Raw genomic sequence first — 25021 nt, forward strand, 5'->3', positions numbered from 1 at the left:
CTCTGCTGCCTCTGTTTCCCTGTTGACTCTGGGTGGAAAGAGAGAGCAGGAAGCCTGTACTAAACACATAAGCACCTGGAACCGCATCCCTTCTGGATCCAACCAAAGGCGTCAGTCTCCCACCTACCCTCTCTGTAGCACATTTGCAGAACATCTGTCACTTTTCTTGCTTTGAATTCAATTTCATTCTCACATCTGATTCTGGCAACAATGCTGGGAAGTAAACAGTTCAGGCATATTTGCTCCCATAGCTGGAAGAGGAAACCAAGGATCAGATTGGAGAAGTGATTTATTTAAGATCCCACCGTGGACTGGCAGCAGCACTGAGACCTCAGCCCAATCTCCTGATCCCCAAGAAAGGCTCTGTCCAAGGAACACACTGCAAGAAGCTGGGCCAAAGCAAGGTTTTCCAACTAATTTTAGAAGATAAAGTCCCTGAAGGTATGTACCAGGGATTTCTGTTTGTTTTGTTCATCACTTAATCTCCAGTGTCTACGTCAGTGTCGGGTACATAAAGGGTGCTCATCAAGTATTTGCTGAGTGAATTAAAGAATCTTGGGAAAGAGTGTGTCTCTTGAACTTTGCTACCTACTGTGACCTTAGCCCAGCCCCAGGCCTTGATTCATAGAGTCCTGCAGAGGCCTTGACCTGATTCTTCTTCTAAGCAGCTAGGGCTCATTCCCTGTCCTGTCTTTTTTTAGGGTCTCCATTTTGGGACATTCTAATCCCTGAGCCCCTATTATTTTCATCATGGGCTTCTGCCTGGCTCTAGCATGGACACTTCTGGTTGGGCCATGGACCCCTATGGGTGAGTACAGATTGGAGAAGAAGCATGGTTAAAAGCAGAGGAACCCAGCATCCTCTGGGCTCCCCTAAAGACAGGATCCATGTGATGTCCATCTGTATCCTTAGTCTTTAGTTGGCACAGTGCCCTGCATGTGAGAGTTGCTCATTCTAGCTATTGAAGAAAAGGATGGAAAATGGAATGAAAATTATCCCCAAATGCACAGAATTAAGGAGCCTTTAATTTCTATGTCAGCACTTCCTATTTTATTCCTTACAGTTTGGGGGCCCTTTCTTTATCCTCTATCTTCTCTTGTTTTCCATAAAGTCAAGGCCTATGACTCAAAATAGGAAAAGATTGATTAGACACACAAGACAATAAAGGATCTTGGGGTCAGATTAGACCCAAAGCTGAAGGGGAGTCATCGATATTTTTAAACATTATGATCAAAAACAAAAGCAATACCTTCCACTAGAGTTTCATGTTGCCACCTTCAGTGGACAGTTTCTTACTGGAATCTGAGGCTGTTTTCTGTAGTCTGGGTCTCTGTGGAGGGAAGTGGGCTTGCAGTGCCACAAGTTAAAAAGTGCTCTTTAAAAAAGCAAGTCCTCGATAACTTGGGATGGGAGATGCAAAAGCAGAAAGCAGAGAAAACCTGTAGAAGGATCTGTCCTGGCTGGAGGTGGCAGGATTGTGACACCTTCCCGACAGCTCCTCCCTTGTCAGAGCTGCTCACATCCATGTTCCTTCCAGCCCTCTTCCTTCCTTGACTTTGGATTTTCCTTTTCTCCTCCAGCTCTGACCTCTTATCTCTAAGAGACACTTGCCCTGTACCGTCCTGCAAAGGCTCACTCCTTTATGTGCCACAGGTTCATCTTATTTTAGATATCACATGCATGGCCCTGCCCCAAATCTTGGACCCTTAGCTGGGTTCTTTGCTCAAACATCAGGCACTGAGTCATTTTCCCCCCTAGCTCCCTGCTGAGTGAGTGTGCAAATGTGTGTGTCTGTTCTCTGAGGTGAGCAGAAAGGAAGCCCCAGACCTATAGACTCCTAGTCTGGGGGAAACAATCAGGCCGGCCATCTGATCTACTGATCAGAAAGATCCCTGCTCCATCCCTGATTCTATTTTCCATTCTGGATCTTCCCTCTCTTCCTCATTCCTTAGTTCTTTCCCCAAAGGCTGAGTACCCCCTCCTGGACCCTCATTTTGGAGAGTACAAAAGGATCAAGAGGAGGAATTGTATGGGGACAAGATGCCCCAGAGAAGGGGCAAGGTTATCCACATCACCAGTCTGGTCCCCGGTCCTACCTAAGAAACTGGGGGAAAAAAGCAGTAGCAACACCACATCCCTGCCCTGGGATCTGCTCAGCCAGAGAGGACTAGGTCCCTCACCACACTGACCCTGCCCAGGGATGGGTCACAGAATGACGTGTCCTTCTCAGGTATGGAGTGTGGCTGGCTCTTGCTCTGTGTGGTGTCTTAGGGCTGGGGATGGATTCTGTCCTGTTGTGTCCCCCCAGGGAGCTGAAGTTTGAGGGGAGTAGAAGTGCCCTGTATTCTCTTCCCCATTGCCACTGCTCTCCTCCAGCCCCCCTCGCTCTCTGAGACCATCTGTCAGCACACACTGCTCCCTGCTACACTGCTTTTTGGCTCCCTGCCATGTCTCCCCCACTGAGCAGCTTAAAGATCTGGCTTGAGTTTGGAAACTGCTTTGCCCGGTTTTTCCCTCTGCATCCTACCTCTCACAACCACTCCAGGTATCCACTTTCCACTGCTCCAAGTGCCAGGCTCACAGCACCCATTTCCGGCAGGCCTGCCTGTCCTCTCATGCACTGACTTGCCCAGCTGCCCCTTCCCTCCATTCTCACACAGGCGCTCAGAACCCCATTTCATGGGAAGTGCAGCGATTTGATGGGTGGTACAACAACCTCATGGAGCACAGATGGGGCAGCAAAGGTAAGTGAGAGCCAAGTGGGGACAGAGCCCCAGGGCCAGGGTGGTACTGACTGCTGTGGGGCAAGAGCTGGCAGGTACCAGCAAAGGCCATCCATTTCCAAGGCTTTAGATTCCATGACATGGTGGAAAGCCTGGGAGAGAGGGGGTCAAGAATGCTCCCTGAAGATTCATCCTTATCCTTACTCCTTCTACCCTAGGCTCCCGGCTGCAGCGCCTGGTCCCAGCCAGCTATGCAGATGGCGTGTACCAGCCCTTGGGAGAACCCCACCTGCCTAACCCCCGAGACCTTAGCAACACCATCTCGAGGGGCCCTGCAGGGCTGGCCTCCCTGCGAAACCGCACAGTGTTGGGGGTCTTCTTTGGTGAGAACTTCAACCTCTGGGGGAAGAAAGCCGGTAGGGTCAGCTGGACACCTCTGCATGTGAAGATGGGTCAGAGGATGAGAGAGAAGTGATGGAGGGCCTGAGGGATGAGGGTGAGAGGTGGAGGAGGCAGTGGGGTATGATAGCGGTAGAAGCAGGTGCAGGGAGGATCCAAGCTGAAGTGAAGTCTGGTTGGGAAGCAGAAATCTTTCCCATGCAGAAAGATGAGGGTGGGATTAGGGAAAAGGGGCATCCCTCCATGTTGTGTTGTTGTTGGAGGTAAAGGTGTGGCAGACCCAGAAACATGAAAATAATCTGGGAGTGACTCTCTGGGGGGCCCTGTTCTTAGGCTTTGCCCCATGGCTTCTAGAACAGGCTTAGGGCAGGGCTCTGATTCTGGCAGAGTGGACTGAGGGGAAGTCAAAAGGGGGTGCTATGGTGGCCTGACCCCAGTGACTGAGGATTGGTGGCTGGCCCATCAGGAATGCGTGGCTCCTGCTGCATGTTGGAGCTGGTGCTGCCACCCCGTTTGCCTAGGAACACTCACAGGGCACCTCCCAGTTACCAAGGAGAAAGCCAAACTGTCAACGACAACAGCTTGGACCAGGTGTAGGCACAGAGGGGCAGAAGAGACAAAGGACTGGGAGGGAGTGTCTGAGGTCAAGGCTTGGACTTGCCTATAATGGCTGCTGAGTTTTTTGAAGCTTCAGGGGAGGGAGAGACTGGATACCTAGGGTAGGAAGGAAAGTGGCCCTCCCTGGCCCTAGCACCTCCTCCTGCTTTGCTCGCAGGCTATCACGTGCTCTCGGACCTGGTGAGCGTGGAAACGCCCGGCTGCCCCGCTGAGTTCCTCAACATCCGCATCCCTTCTGGAGACCCCGTGTTCGACCCTGACCAGCGCGGGGACGTGGTGCTGCCCTTCCAGAGGAGCCGCTGGGACCCAGAGACCGGACGCAGCCCCAGCAACCCCCGGGACCTGGTGAGGCAGGGGAGGAGGCGGGAAGGGGCCGCACCCCAGCCAGGTGGGGCCCGGGCTGCGGGCCTGGCAGGGAGAGGCGCCCACTCCCCAGCCCCGGACACCCCCGGGGGCCCCAGCCTTCCCTGGGCCGCCGCCGCCCCCACGACCCCGGCTCACCTGACGCTTGCCCCGCAGACCAACCAGGTGACTGGCTGGCTGGACGGCAGCGCCATCTATGGCTCCTCGCACTCCTGGAACGACGCGCTGCGGAGCTTCTCCGGGGGACAGCTGGCGTCGGGGCCCGACCCCGCCTTCCCCAGAGACTCGCAGAACCCCCTGCTCATGTGGGCGGCGCCCGACCCCGCCACCGGGCAGAGCGGGCCCCGGGGGCTGTACGGTGAGGCCGCGAGGGCGAGACGGGGCCGGCTGGGGGTCTGCGAGTGTGGGCTCCCGGGGTCACGCTACCGCTCATCTCCCCCGCTGCGACCCCACGTCGGATGCAGCCTTCGGGGCGGAGCGAGGGAACCGGGAGCCCTTCCTGCAGGCGCTGGGTCTGCTGTGGTTCCGCTACCACAACCTGTGCGCGCAGAGGCTGGCCCGCCAGCACCCAGACTGGGGGGACGAGGAGCTGTTCCAGCACGCGCGCAAGAGGGTCATCGCCACCTACCAGGTCAGCCGTCCCCGCCCCGCGACGTCCCCCCTTCCGCGTGCAGGTCCACGGGAGACTTCTCTGCCCACGGAGCTCCCCATCCGTGGACAACCTTCACCCAGAAACCCCTTCCCGGACAGCCGAGGTCTAGGGAAGCTCCCGTAAATGATAGGGAGGCACGCGCTGTTTATAGGTGAAATCTGGCTGGTGATGATTATCACCTCCCCACCCCTACTGCCCCAAATGCCCTGGTTCTTGCGGGGACAGGCCTCACACCGCTCCTGTTTGAATCGTTTCTCCCATGACTGCCCCTGCCTGGTCCTTATCTCCACATGGAAGCCGTCCTTGGGCTCAGACCCTTCAAGGCCCCGCCTGGTTCAACTCGCGCCTCCCCTCGCCCCTCTCTGCCCCTCAGAACATCGCAGTGTATGAGTGGCTGCCCAGCTTCCTGCAGAAAACACTCCCGGAGTATACAGGTGAGGGAGTGAGGAAGGAGGATAGGAGGGCTTGCGTGAGAGTGTTTTGCGGAGTAGGGTGTAGAGTATGTTGGGGATTTAAGGGCTAAATTCTTCCCTCCTTTCTTCTCCTATTCCCCAGGATACCGGCCATTTCTGGACCCCAGCATCTCCTCGGAGTTCGTGGCGGCCTCTGAGCAGTTCCTCTCCACCATGGTGCCCCCTGGCGTCTACATGAGGTGAGGGAGGGGCTCAAAGGTTTGTGTGCTGGGAGCGATGGGGCTGTCAATTGTACCAAATCTGCCCTCAGGAGCCCTCTGTACAGGATTATCAGTCTGAAGTGTGCCCATTCCCCAAGGGAACGATGAATAGAGAGGGGAAGGAAAACAATTGTTTTAAAAGATACATCACTGTAGTTTTTAAGTACTTTTACTGCAGTCCTCCTGCAGCTGGTATAGCAATTAACCACCCACCCACCCAAACCCCCTGCCCACCTGCCTGCCCATTAAACATAGAGTAATAAAGGTTCAGAGGGTGTCACAAAGCCCACTGGTCTATACCTCATGTCTTGACACTACACTGGGGACATTTTTAGCTATAATCACAGGGTTCAGGGCCTGCAAGCTTTTGGGGGCAGAGAGTTCTAAAATGTGTGCAATCTGAAGGAAAATATTGGCTTCAAAATAATGAAAAGGGAATTTTAAAAATAAAAAGACACAGGCCTAGCGATGTGGCTCACGCCTGTAATCCCAGCACTTTGGGAGGCCGAGGCAGGCGGATCACCTGAGGTCGGGAGTTAGAGATCGGCCTGACCAACAGGGAGAAACCCCATCTCTACTAGAAAAAAAAAAAATACAAAATTAGGTGGGTTTGGTGATGCATGCCTGTAATCCTAGCTACTCAGGAGGCTGAGGCAGAAGAATTGCTTGAACCCAGGAGGCAGAGGTTGCATTGAGCCGAGATCACGTCACTGCACTCCAGCCTGGACAGCAAGAGCTAAATTCCATCTCAAAAAAAAAAAAAAAAAAGACACATATTTAAATAAGTGTATATGAAACAAAGCATGTCTTTTTTTTACAATTGCTTTATAATTTAAAACAATTCATATATTAGATTTACTCTAGAAATGTCTATTTTTTTATAATTGCTTTATAATTTAAACCAATTCATAGATTAGATTTACTCTAGAATGATCTCTGGGGTATGCCTGATGATGTCTAAGAAATCATAGGCAATTGAGTTATTCATAGACAAGTAGTTTCAAAATAACAATTTTTGAATTCTTTAAGAATGTATATATGGGCTGGACGCGGTAGCTCACGCCTGTAATCCCAGCACTTTGGGAGGCCGAGGCGGCCAGATCATGAGGTCAAGAGATGGAGACCATCCTGGCCAACATGGTGAAACCCCTTTGCTACTAAAAATACAAAAATTAACCAGGTGTGGTGGCATGTGCCTGTAGTCCCAGCTACTCGGGAGGCTGAGGCAGGAGAATCACTTGAACCCAGGAGGCGGAGGTTGCATTGAGCTGAGATCACGTCACTGCACTCCAGCCTGGGTGACAGAGCAAGACTCCATCTCAAAAGAAAAAAAAAGAATGATATATATACACATATATTGTATATATAACTGTGTGTATTTATATTTTATATATATGTGTATATACATATATTGTGAGAGAGTCAGAGAGAGAGTGTGTGTTAATGAGCTGTGAGTACATTTTAGATATTTGGTCTGATGTTGTGGAAGGGACCTTCCAAAAGTGAGATCCTCCAGGACCTACTAAGGTCAGAACCACACCCCTACTAAGGTCAGAACCACATGCCACCTCTGAGAGGTAGGTGCCTGCCTACCGCCTCAGAGACCAGAACTGATGCCTGACATTATAATCCCATTACTCAGTCACCATCTCCCTGCTCCTTGCATTTCAGAAATGCCAGCTGCCACTTCCAGGGGGTCATCAATCGGAACTCAAGTGTCTCCAGAGCTCTCCGGGTCTGCAACAGCTACTGGAGCCGTGAGGTCTGAGCAGGGGGCCACAGACGTGGGTGGATATGTGTGTGTGCACACGTACACGCATGGTGAAAGTGGGCAGTAAGCCTGAGGCAGGCAGCTTGGATGGGCTGGGGTGAAGGAGGCAGCCTGGAGGACCTCAGGCATCTCCCCTCCAACGTCTGAGGTGACCAGGTAGCTGGACATGGCCAAAAGCCACCCTCCACCCCCACCCCCACCTCAGGGCTGCGGGAGAGCTGGTAGGGCCTGTGCAGGTGTGGTTCTGCATTCATTGCTCCCTCCCACCTTTTCCCTCTCCCTTGACAGCTCTAGGTGTCCTATAGGCCTTGGAGTACCCCAGCTAGTCTCACTTGCCCCAGGGAAACTTCCCACTAGACAAAACCCCCCGGCAGTGTGTGAATGTGTATGTGTGAGGGAGGTGGGGAGGAAGTAGGGGTTCTTAGAGATTATTGGGGATTGTCCATCCATCCAAATCAGGCCAGCATGGGTGAAGAACATTGATCATTAATTTAAAGCAAAATGAGATACTTTGTGTAAAGTGTTTGCTGAGGGGAAGGGAGTGGGGAGAAAGAGAAAAGAAGCCATAGAATCAGAGCCCTGGAGCTGAATCAAAAGAGGCCTCAGTGTCCCCCTCATCTCCCCCCCGCACTGCATCATTTTTATTAAGGGAAAGAAACTGAGTTCAGAGAGGGCCTGTGACCTGCCCAAGTTCATACAGCTGGTTAGTAACAGAGGACCAAGACCTAGATCTTCCAGTGCCTTTGCCAACCACATTTTCAAATATCCCAAGGTAGAAGGAAGATGTTAAGATCCCTTGTGTTTGTACAGACCTCTGTCAGGCAGCATGGACTTTGAATGGGGACATCCCTCATGCTGAGTGGGGAATCAACCTGCAGAGGAGGAATGTCCCACCAGTTTGGGAGCAAACAGCAGGACTGGGTGGGCTCAGGGGTAAGGATGATGATGTGGAGGGAGCCTGGCTGTCTAACCTCTGACCCCATTAACCACGCCCCTCTCCTCCCCACCCCCAACCTATAAAGCACCCAAGCCTACAAAGTGCTGAAGATGTAGATGCACTGCTGCTGGGCATGACCTCCCAGATCGCAGAGCGAGAGGACCATGTGGTGGTTGAAGATGTGCGGGGTGAGTCTGAGGCTGTCCCTGCAGGATGTGAACTCCTGGCCTCTGGGAAGAGGCTCAACTGGACCTCCAGAGCCAGGCATGAGGGGATGCCTGGGGCTGGGAGCCTGCACTGCACTCACTGCCGACAGAGCTTCTGACCTGCTGACCATGGCTCCTTCTGGTTCAAGTTCCCTGGGGCTGGTTAGAGCCTGGGGCCTGGACTGGAGACTGCTGTGGTGGCCCTGAGCTCCCTCACGCTCTCTGGTATCTCATCTCCAGATTTCTGGCCTGGGCCACTGAAGTTTTCCCGCACAGACCACCTGGCCAGCTGCCTGCAGCGGGGCAGAGATCTGGGCCTGCCCTCTTACAACAAGGCCAGGGCAGCGCTGGGCCTGCCTCCCATTACCCGCTGGCAGGACATCAACACTGCACTCTCCCGGAGTGATGACACTGTGAGGAGGGGGCAAGACTCAGAGGGTAGGGTGGGAAGAATGAGGCACATGGGCCTGAGACATGGAAGATGGGCAGTGAAACTTGAGTACCAGAGACAAGCACCAAATAGGAGGGGGAGGGCTTACCCAGATCACTTTTCCCAGTATTACATATCAAGATGAAGATTACCAGACCAGCGAGATTTGGCTTTGCACTCTGATTATTTGGATCCAGCAAGCATGTATTGAGCATATATTGTTTGCCAGGCACTTGATAGGCATTATCTCATTTACTATTCTCTCTACCTTCCTGAGTGGATATAGAAAGTCCTTGACTTAGGAACAAGCTGTGCTTTCTTGCATGTTAAAGCTGCCTTTCAGGAGTCAGCTGTTACACCGTGAGCTATCACCTGGACTGGTGGCATGCTGCTAGCCAAGAGACCAGATTGAGCTACCTTATCATCTTGACACAGCAGTGTTTCCATAATTGTGTGCCTATTTTGTTGCATTTTGCCCTTACTAATTTTTTTTTTTTTTCGAGACTGAGTCTCAGTCTGTCACCAGGCTGGAATGCAGTGGCATGATCTCAGCACACTGCAATCTCCACCTCCTGGGCTGAAGCGATTCTCCTTCCTCAGCCTCCTGAGTAGCTGGGACTACAGGCACGTGCCACCACACCCAGCTAATTTTTGTAGAGACAAATTGAATGAATTTATTAAATTAATTCAATTAATTTAATTAATATTGAATTAATTCAAATTAATTTAGTAGAGACAGGGTTTCATCATGTTGGCCAGGATGGTCTTAATCTCTTGACCTCGTGATCTGCCTGCCTTGGCCTCCTAAAGTGCTGGGATTACAGGGGTGAGCCACTGCACCCGGCCTGCCCTTACTATTTTATAGAATTATTGGAAAGTGGAGATTTGAAAGGCCAGTAAAGAAGTTATATGAGCATGGGGGCTCATAAGCTTTATAAACTCAATATATAGCTAGGAATCACCAGGCACACCAAAAGTAGCAAATCTTTAGCTTCAAATGGGCCTCAGTGAAATTAAGCTGGTTCAAGTGCTATTTACATTGCAGAGAAAAAAACTAAAGGTCAGGTAGAAAATTCTGGTGATATGTTTTTGAAAACTCTCTAAAAGGTAATATATAATCAGGCATTTGATTAAAAAAATTTAGCTCTAAAAAAGAAACTTTTTATAAGACTTCATTCTACTATTCTACTTTTGCACATTCTGATTTTGTTCCTTCAACTTTCATACCTTTTCAATAACAAGTTATGAAGGGGATTGGCTGGCTGTTTTATAACTTTGTTAAAATAGGCAGTTGAATAGTGACAGGGTTCCCATAAATGGTGTTCACTTTTGTAAAGCACTCAGAGCAGTGCCTGGGGCATAATAAGCACTATATATGAGTGAGTTACTGTTACTGTCATTTATTATTATCATTCCCGGGGCGAATCCCTGGGAGCCATCTCTTTGCCTGAGGGTGGGTACCAGGTCCTTTCTCTTACTCTTGCCCCGTCTTGGTTCCAGGTACTGGAGGCCACAGCCTCCCTGTACAACCAGGACTTGTCCTGGCTAGAGCTGCTCCCGGGGGGACTCCTGGAGAGCCATGGGGACCCCGGGCCCCTGTTCAGCACCATTGTCCTCGACCAGTTTGTGCGGCTGCGGGATGGTGACCGCTACTGGTTTGAGAACACCAGGAATGGGTAAGGCCTGCTGGGCCTCCATCTCAGTCTCTACCTCGGCCTGGGCCCCAGATCTTCTGCCTGGCCTTAGACAGTTCCCATGAGCCCTTGATTCCAAGCCAGCCCACCACCCACTTCCCAACCCCTCTGGGTCTCTTTTCTCACCTGGGTCCTTGGGCCTGGGGTTGCTGGAGGCCTGCATCCCCTTTCCATCCCAGTGACTTCTACTTCCTCCATCTTAGGCTGTTCTCCAAGAAGGAGATTGAAGAAATCCGAAATACCACCCTGCGGGATGTGCTGGTTGCTGTTATCAACGTTGACCCCAGTGCTCTGCAGCCCAGTGTCTTTGTCTGGCATAAAGGTCAGTGGCCAAGGGGTGGCTGGGGGAGTGATGGGTCTGGAGCCTCATCCCTCTTCAGCTCTGGGCTTGGCTCAATGTGGCTGAACGGCCACCTTTGTGCTTCAAGAGGGCGTGAGCTATAGTTCTGCCCTTGGGAACTCCAGGTGCCAGGGCCGCCACTTGCCGCTCTGTAGGGTCCCCTCTGCACAACTCCAGGAGGTGCTGAGTGAGGGCAAAAAAACTGAAACTCAGAGAGAGCTGATGAGGAGGTTTACATTCGGCTGCGATGGAGCTGAGGCTGGGTATAATATTAGGAGAGCTGAGTGCAGTAAGGATATCCCAGCCCCACAGCAGTGAGGCACACGCTCATGTGTGTGTGTATACATGTGTGTGAGGGAGAGACGGAGGTTGGGATTCATTTTATACCCCATTTGTTACCCAAAGAAGCCCCTTCCTCTCAGCTACCCAGAGTGTCCCACCCACTTTCTGCCACCCTAACCTCCTCAGTGATCCTGTGCCAGCACCTGTGGCCCAGCACCCAGGACTCTGGCTTCCTCTTCCTCCCCAGGAGACCCCTGTCCACAGCCGAGACAGCTCAGCACTGAAGGCCTGCCAGTCTGTGCTCCCTACGTGGTCCGTGACTATTTTGAGGGCAGTGGATTTGGCTTCGGGGTCACCATCGGCACCCTCTGCTGCTTTCCTTTAGGTAAAATGATGAACAGAGTGGGGCCGGGTGAGAGATGCAAGCTGGGGGATGCGGTTCAGGTGGTTCCAATAATGACAACAAACCACACGGAGCATGTTCTTTCTGAGTAGGCGAAGAAAACATTAGAGGAGGAAGGGACAAGAGAAGTGTCTGGCCTGGAGAGAAATCAGTTCCAGGGGGAATTGCCTCTCTGTTCCCCTGGGACTCCCCCCGCTGGGCCCAGCTTTGGTCAAGAGCCAGAGGGAATCTATAAACCACAGCTTTTTGCAAGCCTGGGCCTAGAGGACTGTCAGAGGCAAATCCCTGTTTAAGAACAAGGGCTAGGGCACATATAGTCGCTGGAGTGAGGGCTTGGGACTTGGTCTTTGGCAACGCTGTGTGGGGGTCATCTAGCAGCCTGGTGGCGTGAGTCTAGTCCCTGACACAAAGACTCTGGACTTAGACTCTGGCTAGGAAGGGACTCGAGTGTTGGAAACTGAGGAGGCAGGGTGAGCATCTTAGATGCTACCCAAAGCTCCCCATGGGATGCAGAGCAGCTCCCCCCAGGAAACTTCACAATTTGAAACAATTGAGCAAGCTGACCTAGGAGGTGGGGAGAATAGGGGGTACTGCCAGGAAAGGAGCTGAGAAAGCAGTCGCTTCCATCCCCCAGACCCCCACCTTTCCCCCTTCCCAGTGAGCCTGCTCAGCGCCTGGATTGTTGCCCGGCTCCGGATGAGAAATTTCAAGAGGCTCCAGGGCCAGGACTGCCAGAGCGTCGTGTCTGAGAAGCTCGTGGGAGGCATGGAAGGTAGGCCTAGGGCTGGCCAGGATGGAGGTAGGGAGGAAATGGCTCAGTGCTACAGCCACCCATCGCCACCCCAGCAGCCTAAGGAAAAGGCCTCCCTTTTCTAGGACTGTAGGCAAGGCTGCAGTGGCATTAAGCAGAAGTTGGACCTGGAGTCCTGCAGCCTCCAGAGTTCCTAATGTGCAGGAGTCATTGGACCCTGCCTAGATTTTACAGGGTTACTATGATTCACGAATCCCTGGGCACTGCTGATTTGTAGCCTATCACGCTGGAACGCCAGGCAACAGAGAAGTGATTAATGAAGGTCCAGAGTCAGACTGGGATTGGAATCTTGGTTCCACCACCACTATGGGCTATAAGGCCTTAGGCAGATATTTAAATCTCTGTAAATCTTTTTTTTCTTATCTATAAAATAGGAATAATAATAGCACCTACCTCACAGATTTTTAATTAAATGAATTAGTTCATGCAGAGCACTTGGTATAGTATTGAACACACAGTAAACATTCAGGTAATGATAGTTACTATTCTTTCCATGGGGCTAGAGGCACACCCGGGCTTTCAGGGAGGGAATCACCCTCAGTACTCCAGAAGGGGACAATGAACTGTGGAGGCCTTGATCTAAATTCAGCCCTGAGCTGGCCCTCTTCCTCCCAGTGTACCTCTGGCAGGTCCCAGCTGACGAAGCCCTGTCTCTCTGCCCCCAGCTTTGGAATGGCAAGGCCGCAAGGAGCCCTGCCGGCCAGTGCTGGTGCACCTGCAGCCCGGGCAGATCCGTGTGGTAGACAGCAGGCTCACTGTGCTCCGCACCATCCAGCTGCAGCCTCCACAGCAGGTCAACCTCATCCTGTCCAGCAACCGTGGACGCTGCACACTGCTGCTCAAGATCCCCAAGGAGTATGATCTGGTATGGCTCAGCTGGCATCTGGTTTCTTGTCCACAGCCAAGGCCAGGGAGGCAGCCAGGTGGAGGGGAAGGAGCATGGGGCCAGGAGGCAGGAAATGATAGTTATTGTGCAGGAGTCTGGCTTCTTGTCCTGATAGTACCTGATAGAGAGATAAACTTGGACACATTTATCCTGCTCTGGACCTGCTGGATGACATAATCTCCATGGTCTCCTCTTAACTCTTGCAACCACAGTCTGCCTCCTCCTTTCCGAAGGACTACCTGTCAGATCCTAGCTGGATGTCATTGCAAGAAGCAAAGCCCTCTTCCCTGTCCTCTTATCTCAGGATGTAGTGAATTTTTAGAGATTTTGGAGGAGAGCTAAATCAGAGGCCTGGCTTATGATGCTCTCCATCCTCTGGCCTCCCCAAACTCCTGTTCCTTCTCCAATGTGGAAGAGAGGGAAGAATGTCTTTGTATATGTGCCTTTACATGCAAACTCTACACCTATGAGCAAGTCACTTTCCTCTTCTGTAAAAGAAGGTACAATATCTCTTTTGCAAGGCCACTCCAGTGGCCCCTCTGACATAATCCATGTAAAGTGCCTAACCTCAAGAGGCCTTGGCAAATGGTTGCTTTTCTTGGGTTGCCGCCTTAGGTACTGCTGTTTAACTTGGAGGAAGAGCGGCAGGCGCTAGTGGAAAACCTCCGGGCAGCTCTGAAGGAAAGTGGGTTGAGCTTCCAGGAATGGGAGCTGCGGGAGCAGGAGCTGATGAGGGCAGCTGTGACGCGGGAACAGCGGAGCCACCTCCTAGAGACCTTTTTCAGGCACCTTTTCTCCCAGGTGTGTACATGGGACCAGATCAGTCCTTATGCTGTGGTGGCGTCCTTACCTGCATGAGGCCATGGGGGTGACTCCAGAGGAAGTCAGAAGCCGAGTTCTCAGCTAATAATCAAGTCTATTGCAATTTCAGATGAATCACCAGACTTTATCATAAGGAGTTGCCTCTGTCCCCATCTGAACCCCACCTCCAACTACGAGGCTCTAGCGAGGGGATGCCCGGGAATGGGTTTCTCTGCATGCGTTGCTTATCGCTCTCCTCAGGGCTGCCCATCTTTGCTCATCTCAGCCTGCCCCAAAGGCTGCAGAGACCCAGGGCAGTGTAGGCACCAAAAGAAATATTGTTCACCCCTCCTTGGGGGAGTGCAGCTGCCAGAGCCCTCCAAGGGCCATTGATGCCCACCTTGCAGACTTCTGAGAGTGACTGGGAGGATGTAGGGAAACAAGACAAAAATGCAGAGACTTGAGTCCACAGCTGGCACAAAAATAAAGGCAGTCTGGGAGCAGGGTAGAGGAGTGGAGAAACATGATAGATAAATACGGCCGGGCATGGTTGCTCATGCCTATAGTCCTAGCACTTTGAGAGGCCGAGGCGGGTGGATCACCTGATGTCAGAGGTTCTAGACCAGCCTAGCCAACATGGCAAAACCCTGTCTCTATTAAAAATACAAAAATTAAGGCCAGGTGTGGTGGCTCACGCCTGTAATCCCAGCACTTTGGGAGGCTGAGGCAGGTGGATCATGAGGTCAGGAGTTCAAGACCAGCCTGGCCAATATGGTGAAACCCTGTCTCTACTAAAATGTAAAACTTAGCCGGGTGTGGTGGCAGGTGCCTGTAATCCCAGCTACTCGGGAGGCTGAGGCAAGAGAATAGCTTGAATCTGGGAGGCAGAGGTTGCAGCGAGCCGATATTGCACCACTGCACTCCAGCCTGGCAACAGAGAGAGATTCCATCTCAAAAAAAAAACAAAAACAAAAACAAAAATCAGCCAGTTGTGGTGGCACATACCTGTAATCTCATCTACTCAGGAGGCTGAGGCAGAAGAATCACTTGAACCTGGGAGGCAGAGGTTGCAGTGAGATGAGATCATGCCACTGTACTCCAGCCTGGGCAACAGAGACTCTGTCTCAATTAAAAAAAAAAAAATACAGCGTGATTCTCCCACTGAAGCAGCTTATCATTCCACTGGGAAGATGGGACATGCAAAGAAAGGAAGATAACTGGCAAAGAATGAGGGCTATAAAAGTGACTCAGGAAAACAGTGATCGAGGAGCTCAGAGAAGACAGTGAGCCTTCGGTCTGCTATAAGGCCATGACGGAGGTGACATTTGGCAAGGACTTGAAATTGGACAAGTATTGGCTCAGAGGAAAGGGACACGAGGGACTGAACAGAGGGCCCCATAGAAGGGCAAAAAAATTGATGTTTGAGGAAAAACAGCAGAGTCACGTGGCTGGGGAGAGGATTCATGAGAGAAGCAACCACTGAAGGGACATGTACTCTGTGCCAGGACCATGACTTAAAGTCATTTGAGGACAAACAAGTTGAACTTGAACTTGAGTATGTACTAGAACAGAGGGACCCTCAGCTGGATGACTCCGTGCCAGAGCCCAGGCAGGACTGGGCATCTCCACTCATTCAGGATCCATAGGGGCTATGGGAACTCCCTGTGCTGAGACATGAAGGGTGCTGATAGATACTGGGGGTGGCTTTCAGTCTCTCATATCTGCACAGTGATTTCAATATAACAACTTTTGTTGATTCTCACAATAAACCTGTGAGATAAGTAGGGCAGATGAGGAAATGAATCCCAGACAACTGAAGAGATTTGCCTGAGGTCATGCAGCAAGCAGGTGACAGAGTTGGGACATGAACCTGGGTCTCTTGCCTCCAGCCCTAGGCTCTTTCCACTACAGTACCTTGTTTGAAGCTATAAGGTTTCACCTCTTGAAACCATCACCAGATTTGGAGTAGGCACCCCAGTTGACAGGCAGGAAAGACAGGTACTGTGGCCTGTGGCCTGCCTGCTTCCTCACTGCCTATTCTCTCACGCTGGGGCAGCATCTGGGTGAGCTGGGGATGGCCACAATGAGAATTCCCCTTTCCTAAGCCCAGCGGAAGCCTTGTTTTAGTTAAAACTTTTTTACATATAAGTAAGAGAAACCCCAATAAGCTAGCATTGACAAAGGGTCACTTGACTCTAAGGATATGGGGATGTCTCAGGAATTCCAAAGGGAGGACTTCAAGCTGGCCTGAAAGGACCTAGAAAAGGAAAGCTGTCAGCCAATGAGGCCACGCCTCTCCTAGGCTGCCTCTGTCTTACTTTGTCTCTGTGGCTGAGCACTTGGAAGAAGAGAATGGTCCACACTTTCTGAGCTTTCTTGTGCTCAGGTCAAGACAGACCTCATACTTCTTAGTTCCAAGTGAGCTCCCTGTACAGTCAGCTAAGACAGAGGGTCAGGGCTCTGTAGAACAAACATGGCCTCAGGGACCAGCATAGGGCCACCTAGCAGAGGGGGTCCTGGGAAGACACCTCAAAAGGTGGCTCCTACAGGGCTCAGCTGTACTTCAAGTCAAGGAATCCTTGTCTCCTCCCCCTCCCTCTGCTGCTGCCCAAGTGCAGGTGCTGGACATCAACCAGGCTGATGCAGGGACCCTGCCCCTGGACTCCTCCCAGAAGGTGCGGGAGGCCCTGACCTGCGAGCTGAGCAGGGCCGAGTTTGCTGAGTCCCTGGGCCTCAAGCCCCAGGACATGTTTGTGGAATCTATGTTCTCTCTGGCTGACAAGGACGGCAATGGCTACCTGTCCTTCCGGGAGTTCCTGGACATCCTGGTGGTCTTCATGAAAGGTGAGAGAGGAGGGAATGATAGGAGAGGCTGGACAGGGGCTGGATTTGTTGGAGGTGAGGAAGCCCTGGGCCAGGTCTCCAGCCATGGCAGATGCCCAGGAGTGACCAGGCAGGGGTCAAGAAGCAGAGTGACTCTTGCTGTGTCCAGCAGTTGGTCATCACACTGGCGTGAGGCCCCTTCTGGCCAACCTGGGGGTTCAGGGGACTCTCCTTATGGAGTCCTCCCTCTCCCAGGCTCTCCTGAGGAAAAGTCTCGCCTTATGTTCCGTATGTACGACTTCGATGGGAATGGCCTCATTTCCAAGGATGAGTTCATCAGGATGCTGAGGTTGGTTTTCTGGAACAGCCAAGAGTATGGGCCAGGGCACGCATGCCAGGGCAAAGAGGTGGGACCTGAAGAAGAGAGCAGAAGGGCCAAGGAAGGCAGAGGCCTCCTTACCCATGTAACTAGAGGCTGTTCCAACTAGCAGGGGGCTTGGGTTTTGACCAGTCGGGGCCCTTCCACGTGGGCAACAAGGGCTTGGTGCGATGGAGTCAGTGTGCCCTGTGCCTGGGCCCCAGGCCCCAGTCAGGGCCTGATGGTTCCGCTCCCCTAACCCCAGGTCCTTCATCGAGATCTCCAACAACTGCCTGTCCAAGGCCCAGCTGGCCGAGGTGGTGGAGTCCATGTTCCGAGAGTCAGGCTTCCAGGACAAGGAGGAGCTGACATGGGAGGATTTTCACTTCATGCTGCGGGACCATGACAGCGAGCTCCGCTTCACACAGCTCTGTGTCAAAGGTGGGGCAGCCTGGTAGGCAGCACTGACTCACTGGTTAGGCATAGTAGGCACAATGCCCACATACTTTTAGGAGTCCACAGAAATGTTTTCATTTCTCTTAAAATCAGAAGGAAGAAAATGAATGTAGTAACATGAATATATAACAATGTATACAGCCTGGATTGTAGTTTTCTTTATATCATCATAATTATACAATATAATTTTAAAATATTTCTATTTTTTATTTTTATAGAGGAAAGGGCCCAAAAAGGTTTTAAAAGTGCCTAGGGCCCACGAAAGTCATAATGCAGCTCTGCTGGTGGGGTTGGTAGGGTTGGGATAGGGTAGGGAACAGTGGTTGGAACTCTGCTTCCCCTGGCTCCCTGCCAAAGCCTTCTGTGTCTGGTGCCCAGGGCAGAGGGAAACTGTCTCCCTGTTACAGCCCTACCCAGGCCATACTCCTTTCAGCTGGGGTGTCTGGTTGTGGGGGTGAGGTGCTGTCTCTTGGGGTTCTTTTGCCACTATTTCTCCTGGCTGAGTGCTCAGTAAATGTTTGCTGAGTACATGAAGACCCAGTTCTGTTGTCCTTCCCCCTACTTCCTGCCCCACCAGTGTCTGATTCAATTGGATGCAGCTAGAGTTAAGAGTGAGGAAGGGGCAAGAAGCAGGCAGGAGTGTCTGTCTATGGTGTGCTCTGAGTCGTTATGGCATCTTCTCATCGTGGCACTCTCACTGGGGCATGCTAAGACCAAACCCAGCCCCTCCCAGGATTACGAGAAGGTGCAGGCTGAGCAGCCTCCATAGGGAAGAGGGGCAAGTTAGACAAGACACAGATGAGCCTCTCTCTGGTCAGGGCTTCCCCCTGGGGTAAGGAGAGCTGGAAGAGAAAGAACCCAGCACTCCTGATTCTGCAGCTTTTTACCTTTCCCAGGAAGCCAGAGCAGCAGGCACCTGGGCCTGAGGGCAGGGGCAAGGAAGGTAAATGGAAGGGAGCCCACGCTACAGAGTCCCAGGGACATCCAGCACCTGGGGTGGAGGGTAAGACCAGGGTTGGGGATTGAGAAGGATTAGCACTATTATTTTATTTTCATTGTTGTCTTGTACTTTGTTGTTGACTCCAGTTTTTTTTTTTTTTTTTTTTTGAAAGATTTAAAAATTAAAGAAAAGGAACAAAGAGCCAAGTGCAATAGCTCATGCCTGTAGTCCCAGCACTTTTGGGAGGCCAAAGCAGGAGGATCACTTGAGGTCAGGAGTTTGAGACCAGCTTGGCCAACATGGTGAAACCCCATCTTTATAAAAAAATACAAAAATTACCCAGGTGTGGTGGCACATGCCTGTAGTCCCAGCTACTCCAGAAGCTGAGGCACAAGAATTGCTTGAACCAGGAGGAGGAGATTGCAGTGAGCCAAGACTGTGCCACTGCACTCCAGCCTGGGCAACAGAGTGAGACTCCGTCTCAAAAAAAAGAGCTGTTCCTTCACTTTTCACCTAGATATGCTATTTGTTACCATTTTGCCACATTTACTGTTGTGGAACATTTGTGAGTACAGGCATTAATGCTTTTTTAAAAACATTCTGATTTAACTCTAATTTAGTTCAGCTTACCTTCTTTTGGCCTCAGCTACAGACCAGGGTCATCTTCAGGCTTGGTTCAGGCACTTGGAAGAAACCCAGAGATTCCCAGGCCTCCTGTGAGAACTTGGTTTTGCAGCTTAGTCCTGCCCTGCCTTCAGTGCTCAACCCAGACAGGAACAATGGGGTGGCTCCTGGGAGAATTTTTCTCCTGAATATTTTATTATGAACATTTTCTAATATAGAAAAGTAGAAAGAACTGTAGTATGATCTCCCATACACCTACCACCTAGATTCTACATTTAACTCTTGGAGGTTCTAAGCTGGAGGATCTTAAGCTGAATTTTTATGGCAAAGTGGGCTCAGCAGGCAGGTTATATACAGTTCCTGAACTCTACCCCATAGTCCCAGAAGTGGGACTGAGGATGGATACACTTTAGGGAAGCCTGCCTGGCCAACTTTCTTTCAGACCTTCTCCCTGCCCACCTATGGCTGGGTCCAGCTCCCACAGGGAATAAGGGCTGAGATTGGGGCACCCAAAGGCAGGGCCTCCATTGGTCTGGGACTGTCCACTGTGTCTGAACATGGGACGGCGGGAATGCTGTGCATCTGAGCCAGGCCCTCCTGGGCTCTGGACCCTGAGCTGCTCCCTAGCCTGGCTCTGCTTTGCAGGGGTGGATGTGCCTGAAGTCATCAAGGACCTCTGCCGGCGAGCCTCCTACATCAGCCAGGAGAAGATCTGGTGAGCCCCCATCTGGGATGTTGGAGGGAGGAAATGTTGCCATTTATCTCCAACATTTCCTCCCTCCAACGACTCTCTCCCCTGAATGGCTGGGATCAGGGCTGCTAATTATCAGGGCCACCAAACAAATTAGAAAAAGGCACCCCTTTCTCTAGGCAGACACAGCCCTGTGCCAGGGCAAGCAGAAAGCCTGCTGGATTTTCCCTCTCACTTACAGCCTGGCCCCGATGCCCTTGTAAAGGGTAAAAGCTTATGCAGCAGCCTTAGTGAGGACCCCCAAGATCTGTCTCACTCTGTCTGTAGGTGTCTGTGGGAATCCTGCTGTCCCCTTCTGACAGCTCTGATCCTTCCTCAGCAGAATGGGTGTGGAGGCAGACCAGGGCAGCAGAGGAACAAGTGGCTGAGATGGCTAGCATCCTATCTCTTACCATTCTTGTCTTAGTCCCTCTCCCAGAGTGAGTGCCCGCTGTTCCCGCAGCGGCACTGAGACTGAGTTGACACCTCAGAGACTGCAGTGCCCCATGGACACGGACCCTCCCCAGGAGATTCGGCGGAGGTTTGGCAAGAAGTATGCTTGCTCTTCCCCTTGTTGCCAGGCACTTTGCTAAACATTGTGGGTACAGGCAGGGTGCACAGTCCTTGTCCAAGAACATCACAATCTAAGGAGACTGATCATTTCAATGTCAACTGATTACTATTCTAATAGTGGTAAAAGCGAAGGGCTTTGGAACTCAAGGAAGCACTCACCTCTGCCAGGGAGGTCAGAGATGCCTTCATGGAAGAGGTGTCCTTTGAGTCTCTAGTAAAGGCTGTGAGTGCTGGGTAGGGGTTGGGAGCTACAGACTGAGTGTGAATGAACATGGGTGGATGGAGTGCATCCCCTGGGAAGAAATGACCATTCCAGGCCATCCCTCCACTGCCAGCTTGCTTATGGAGTGCGATATAGCCTGATATAGTGAGGTCTGAACCTACTTCCACAAGAGTCACCCAGTTCCTTTTTTGGAAGCGGTGGGCTTCCCTCCTTCTGGGCGGCCCCCCTCCAGGAAGCGGGGCCCCACTAGTGTTGAGTCTGATGGGGGGCCAAGGGCTAAGGCTTCCTGTCTCCCAGGGTAACGTCATTCCAGCCCTTGCTGTTCACTGAGGCAAATCGAGAGAAGTTCCAACGCAGCCGTCTCCACCAGACTGTGCAGCAGTTCAAGCGCTTCATTGAGAACTACCGGCGCCACATCGGCTGCGTGGCCGTGTTCTATGCCATCACTGGGGGACTTTTCCTGGAAAGGGCCTACTGTGAGTGACTTCACTTACCACAAGCCCTATCCCTAGGCTTGCAATGAGTGATCGCCCTGGGGGTGAGGCCTACTGTGAGTGACAGACAGCTCCAGGGCGGGGCCTGCGATAACTGCCAGCCCTGGGTCGGGTGACTGCAACCTGCTGAATGGAGCCTGTCTGAGTGAAGACTGTGCGGGGGAGGCCTGTTGTGAGTGGCTGCCTGCCAGCGCCTGCAGCTGATGACCTCCCTAACCAGCTCTCTCTCTTCTGCACTGCCCCTCCTTGCCTGCCTGGGCCCCCTGTGCAGACTACGCCTTTGCCGCACACCACACGGGCATCACGGACACCACCCGAGTGGGCATCATCCTGTCACGGGGCACGGCGGCCAGCATCTCCTTCATGTTCTCCTACATCCTGCTCACCATGTGCCGCAACCTCATCACCTTCCTGCGAGAAACCTTCCTCAACCGCTATGTGCCCTTCGACGCCGCTGTTGACTTCCATCGCCTCATTGCCTCCACCGCCATCGTCCTCACAGGCAGGGCCTGGGTTTCCTTGGGAGGCTCTCCAGGGCCTCCCACCCTGCTGGCTTCCCCTCCTCTGAGAGACCCTTCTCTGCTGGCATTTACCTTTAACGTCCTTTTCCAGCAGGATGGAGTTGGCCTGGGCCAGGGTGTGAAGTAAGCCAGGGAGCCCATCACTAGTCACTGCCAAGTGCCTCTTCCCACACTTTCCAGGGTACCTCACCAGCCTCAGCTGACAAGTTACTAACACCCCAGAATGAGTGTGCATAATGTGTCATTTCTCCCACTTTTTATGTTTTAAAGTATGACTCTGTAAGAGAAAGCATAGGAGTGAACTTCTAATGCTGTAATTTCAGACTCACATGGTTATGTGCATGGATGGTGTGTCTGTGGGGTGTGCAGTAGGGCCAGGAGATTGATTAGAGGACAGACGTCCAGACTAGGTGCAGTGGCTCACGCCTGTAATCTCAGCACTTTGGGAGGCCGAGGCACGTAGATCACTTGAGGTCAGGAGTTCGAGACCAGCCTGGCCAATATGGTGAAACCCTGTTTCTACTAAAAATACAAAAATCAGCCAGGTGTACTGGCATGCACCTGTAGTCCCAGCTACTCGGGAGGCTGAGGCAGGAGAATTGCTTGAACCTGGGAGGCAGAGGTTGCAGCGAGCCAAGATTGCACCACTGTCCTCCAGCCTGGGCAACAGAGCAAGAATCCATCTTAAAAAAAAAAAAAAAAAAAAAAAAAAGGTCAGAAGCCCCCTAGGGTGCTTCTTCAGGCCCCCTACTCTAGCCAGGGTCCTCTACCTTGGGATCAATGAGTGAGCACCCACCCTGGGCTGCCCCAAGCTCACCACCCTGTCTGCTCTTCCTTAGTCTTACACAGTGTGGGCCATGTGGTGAATGTGTACCTGTTCTCCATCAGCCCCCTCAGCGTCCTCTCCTGCCTCTTTCCTGGCCTCTTCCATGATGATGGGTGAGTAGGGGTGTGTGTGTGTGTGTGTGTGTGTGTGTGTGTGTGTGTGAGAATGAGAGAGAGAGAGAGAGAGAGTGTGTGTGTGTGTGTGTGTGTGTGTGTGTGTGTGTGTGTGTAGTGGGAGGATTCCTTTTGGGTGGAAAGAAACAAATTCTTTGGCTCGGAGGAGAGTGTCACCTTCTAGGTTACAGGACAGACAGTGACCAGCCTGAGCCCCCAATGCCAAGTCAGCAAGAGAGACTGGTGTCTGAGTTGGGATGCTCCCCCTGGAGGGTCCCATCGCAAGTCCCAGAGATCTCTCAGGGTCTCTCCTTGCTGTCCCTTTCACACAGGTCTGAGTTTCCCCAGAAGTATTACTGGTGGTTCTTCCAGACTGTACCAGGTAAGAACTCCCCCTGATCCATGAATTTCTGGACCTGACTGTGAGCTCAAGGCTCTAGGTTCTTTGCACCCTGGAGCAGACCAGGTTCACTCACTCAGCTCTTCTGGTGACCCAGGCTCTGCCCTCTGGCCGGAGGACACTACTGGGTGGCAGGAGACTTAGGCTACTCTGCAATGCAGTCCTCCTCCCAGGAGCTTAGCTGGGTTCCTGCCCCTACTTTGGGCTAGTTCCTCCTCTAGTAGGGGTAATAGGAGAAATACCTCCTACTCTGGACTGGTTCCAGTGGAACAGGAGTGGCTACCTCTTCCTCCAACACACACACATACCATAACAGTAGCTTGGAGAAACGCTGTGTCCCAGCTGCATGGGGGAGGGGTCAGGCTCTTTGTCAATCCAGACAGAGGCCTCTACCCAGTATGCCTTGAAAAGAGTGTTTGGGGGATATTCCTAACTCCTTATAATCACCCATCTTAGAGCTATTAGCTGTGAATCTATTCAAACTCTCTTGAAGCTATTTATAGTTTCAGTCTGTTCCTTCCTTGGGGTAACACAATTTCTATACTGGCTCCTCTCTGTGAAACACAGCATGGCTTTTTTTTTTTTTTAATCCTAAAATGATCTGCTTTGAACTTCAGAGGGTGCTTGCTAATTCCTGCACACTGAGATTTAGTGGATAAGGCTGTGTTTATGCTCTCCTCTCCTTTTAGGACTTTACAGGCTTTGGTTAGATCCCTTCTTAACCTTTGCTTTTTTATACTTCAGGGCTCTAATCTTCTTAACTTCTGCCTCTCTCCTCCTTGATCACTTGAGGGACCATTCTCTGTCCTCTCCACCCTGCCCTGGCTCCAGTATTATCCCCCTATATACCCATGGCCTGCATCCCCTGTGAGAGGAGGGGCCTGCCACCAACTCTGGGTTGTACTTGGGGACTCTGGTGATGAGCAGGGAGTGTGGTCCTGCCCAGCCACTAACAGTGCCAGTGCTCATGTTGTGTGCTGTGGCAGCCAGTGAAGAGTGATGCAGGGACAAGGACCAAACCTTGACTCGATGAAGGCAGCCCTGCCAATTCCATTGCCTGGCCCAGAGTGGACGCCCTGTGCATCCATTCATTCAGCACACATTTATATAGGGCCCACGGTGTGCCAGGCCCCTGCACTAGGTACTAGGATTCAGTGGCAAACTTAGCCATTCCTTGTACTTGAAAACCTGAGAGTCAGGAAAGTGACACACAAAAACCAAATAATGACATGGGTGAAAAATCGGCTGGGCACAGTGGCTCACACCTATAATCCCAGAACTTTGGGAGGTCAAGGTGGGAGGAATTCAAGACCAGCCTGGCCAACATGGCGAAACTCTATCTCGACTAAAAATACAAAAATTAGCTGGGCATGGTGGTGCATGCCTGTAGTCCCAGCTACTCGGGAAGGTGAGACAGGAGAATCACTTTAACCCAGGAGGCGGAGGTTGCAGTGAGCCAAGATTTCGCCACTGCACTCCAACCTGGGTGACAGAGCGAGACTCTGTCTCAAAAAAAAAAAAAAATCATGGTGACGAGGGCTATGTAAAATGAATAAGGTCTGCTGAAATAAAAGGTACTTGTGATCAGTGGTGTGGGGAGAGAGAACCAGAGGAGAATGCTGGGACATTCTTACCCCAACTTGGGCAGTGGAGTGGAGAGGGGACCTTGGAAGCCCCAGAATAGACCCCTTTCAAGGCACTGTTCCTCTGCCTTCCACCCTATGTTCACGTTGCAGGCCTCACAGGGGTTGTGCTGCTCCTGGTCCTGGCCATCATGTATGTCTTCGCCTCCCACCACTTCCGCCGCCGCAGCTTCCGGGGCTTCTGGCTGACCCACCACCTCTACATCCTGCTCTACATCCTGGTGAGGACTTTTGGTGATGAGCCAGGCCAGGAGGGTATGGGTAGGACATTTCCAGAGAGGGAAGGAGGGTTGAGACATTCATTCTAT

At 51.9% G+C, this 25021-nt stretch overlaps 1 protein-coding gene across 1 annotated transcript in view; it reads left to right on the forward strand.

The window, feature by feature from the left end:
* Positions 1–251: 251 nt before the first annotated feature.
* Positions 252–25021, forward strand: part of DUOX1 (dual oxidase 1) — a 34529-nt gene continuing 9759 nt past the window's right edge. The window contains exons 1-28 of the mRNA XM_021673137.2: positions 252–441; positions 702–808; positions 2661–2744; positions 2942–3106; positions 3898–4085; positions 4260–4461; positions 4568–4734; positions 5129–5189; positions 5311–5407; positions 7100–7190; positions 8222–8324; positions 8583–8755; positions 10273–10448; positions 10670–10788; positions 11336–11473; positions 12150–12263; positions 12968–13167; positions 13804–13989; positions 16608–16833; positions 17068–17161; positions 17436–17611; positions 19836–19905; positions 20348–20473; positions 21014–21192; positions 21482–21712; positions 22571–22670; positions 23003–23052; positions 24807–24934. Coding sequence (XP_021528812.2) covers positions 751–808; positions 2661–2744; positions 2942–3106; positions 3898–4085; positions 4260–4461; positions 4568–4734; positions 5129–5189; positions 5311–5407; positions 7100–7190; positions 8222–8324; positions 8583–8755; positions 10273–10448; positions 10670–10788; positions 11336–11473; positions 12150–12263; positions 12968–13167; positions 13804–13989; positions 16608–16833; positions 17068–17161; positions 17436–17611; positions 19836–19905; positions 20348–20473; positions 21014–21192; positions 21482–21712; positions 22571–22670; positions 23003–23052; positions 24807–24934 — 3702 coding nt within the window. The 5' untranslated portion in view covers positions 252–441; positions 702–750. The remainder of the gene's footprint in view (positions 442–701; positions 809–2660; positions 2745–2941; positions 3107–3897; positions 4086–4259; positions 4462–4567; positions 4735–5128; positions 5190–5310; positions 5408–7099; positions 7191–8221; positions 8325–8582; positions 8756–10272; positions 10449–10669; positions 10789–11335; positions 11474–12149; positions 12264–12967; positions 13168–13803; positions 13990–16607; positions 16834–17067; positions 17162–17435; positions 17612–19835; positions 19906–20347; positions 20474–21013; positions 21193–21481; positions 21713–22570; positions 22671–23002; positions 23053–24806; positions 24935–25021) is intronic.

This window comes from Aotus nancymaae, unplaced genomic scaffold (genome assembly GCF_030222135.1).
Source record: "Aotus nancymaae isolate 86718 unplaced genomic scaffold, 86718_ANA_hifiasm-v0.15.2.pri h1tg000062l, whole genome shotgun sequence".
Taxonomy (NCBI): Eukaryota; Metazoa; Chordata; class Mammalia; order Primates; family Aotidae; genus Aotus; species Aotus nancymaae.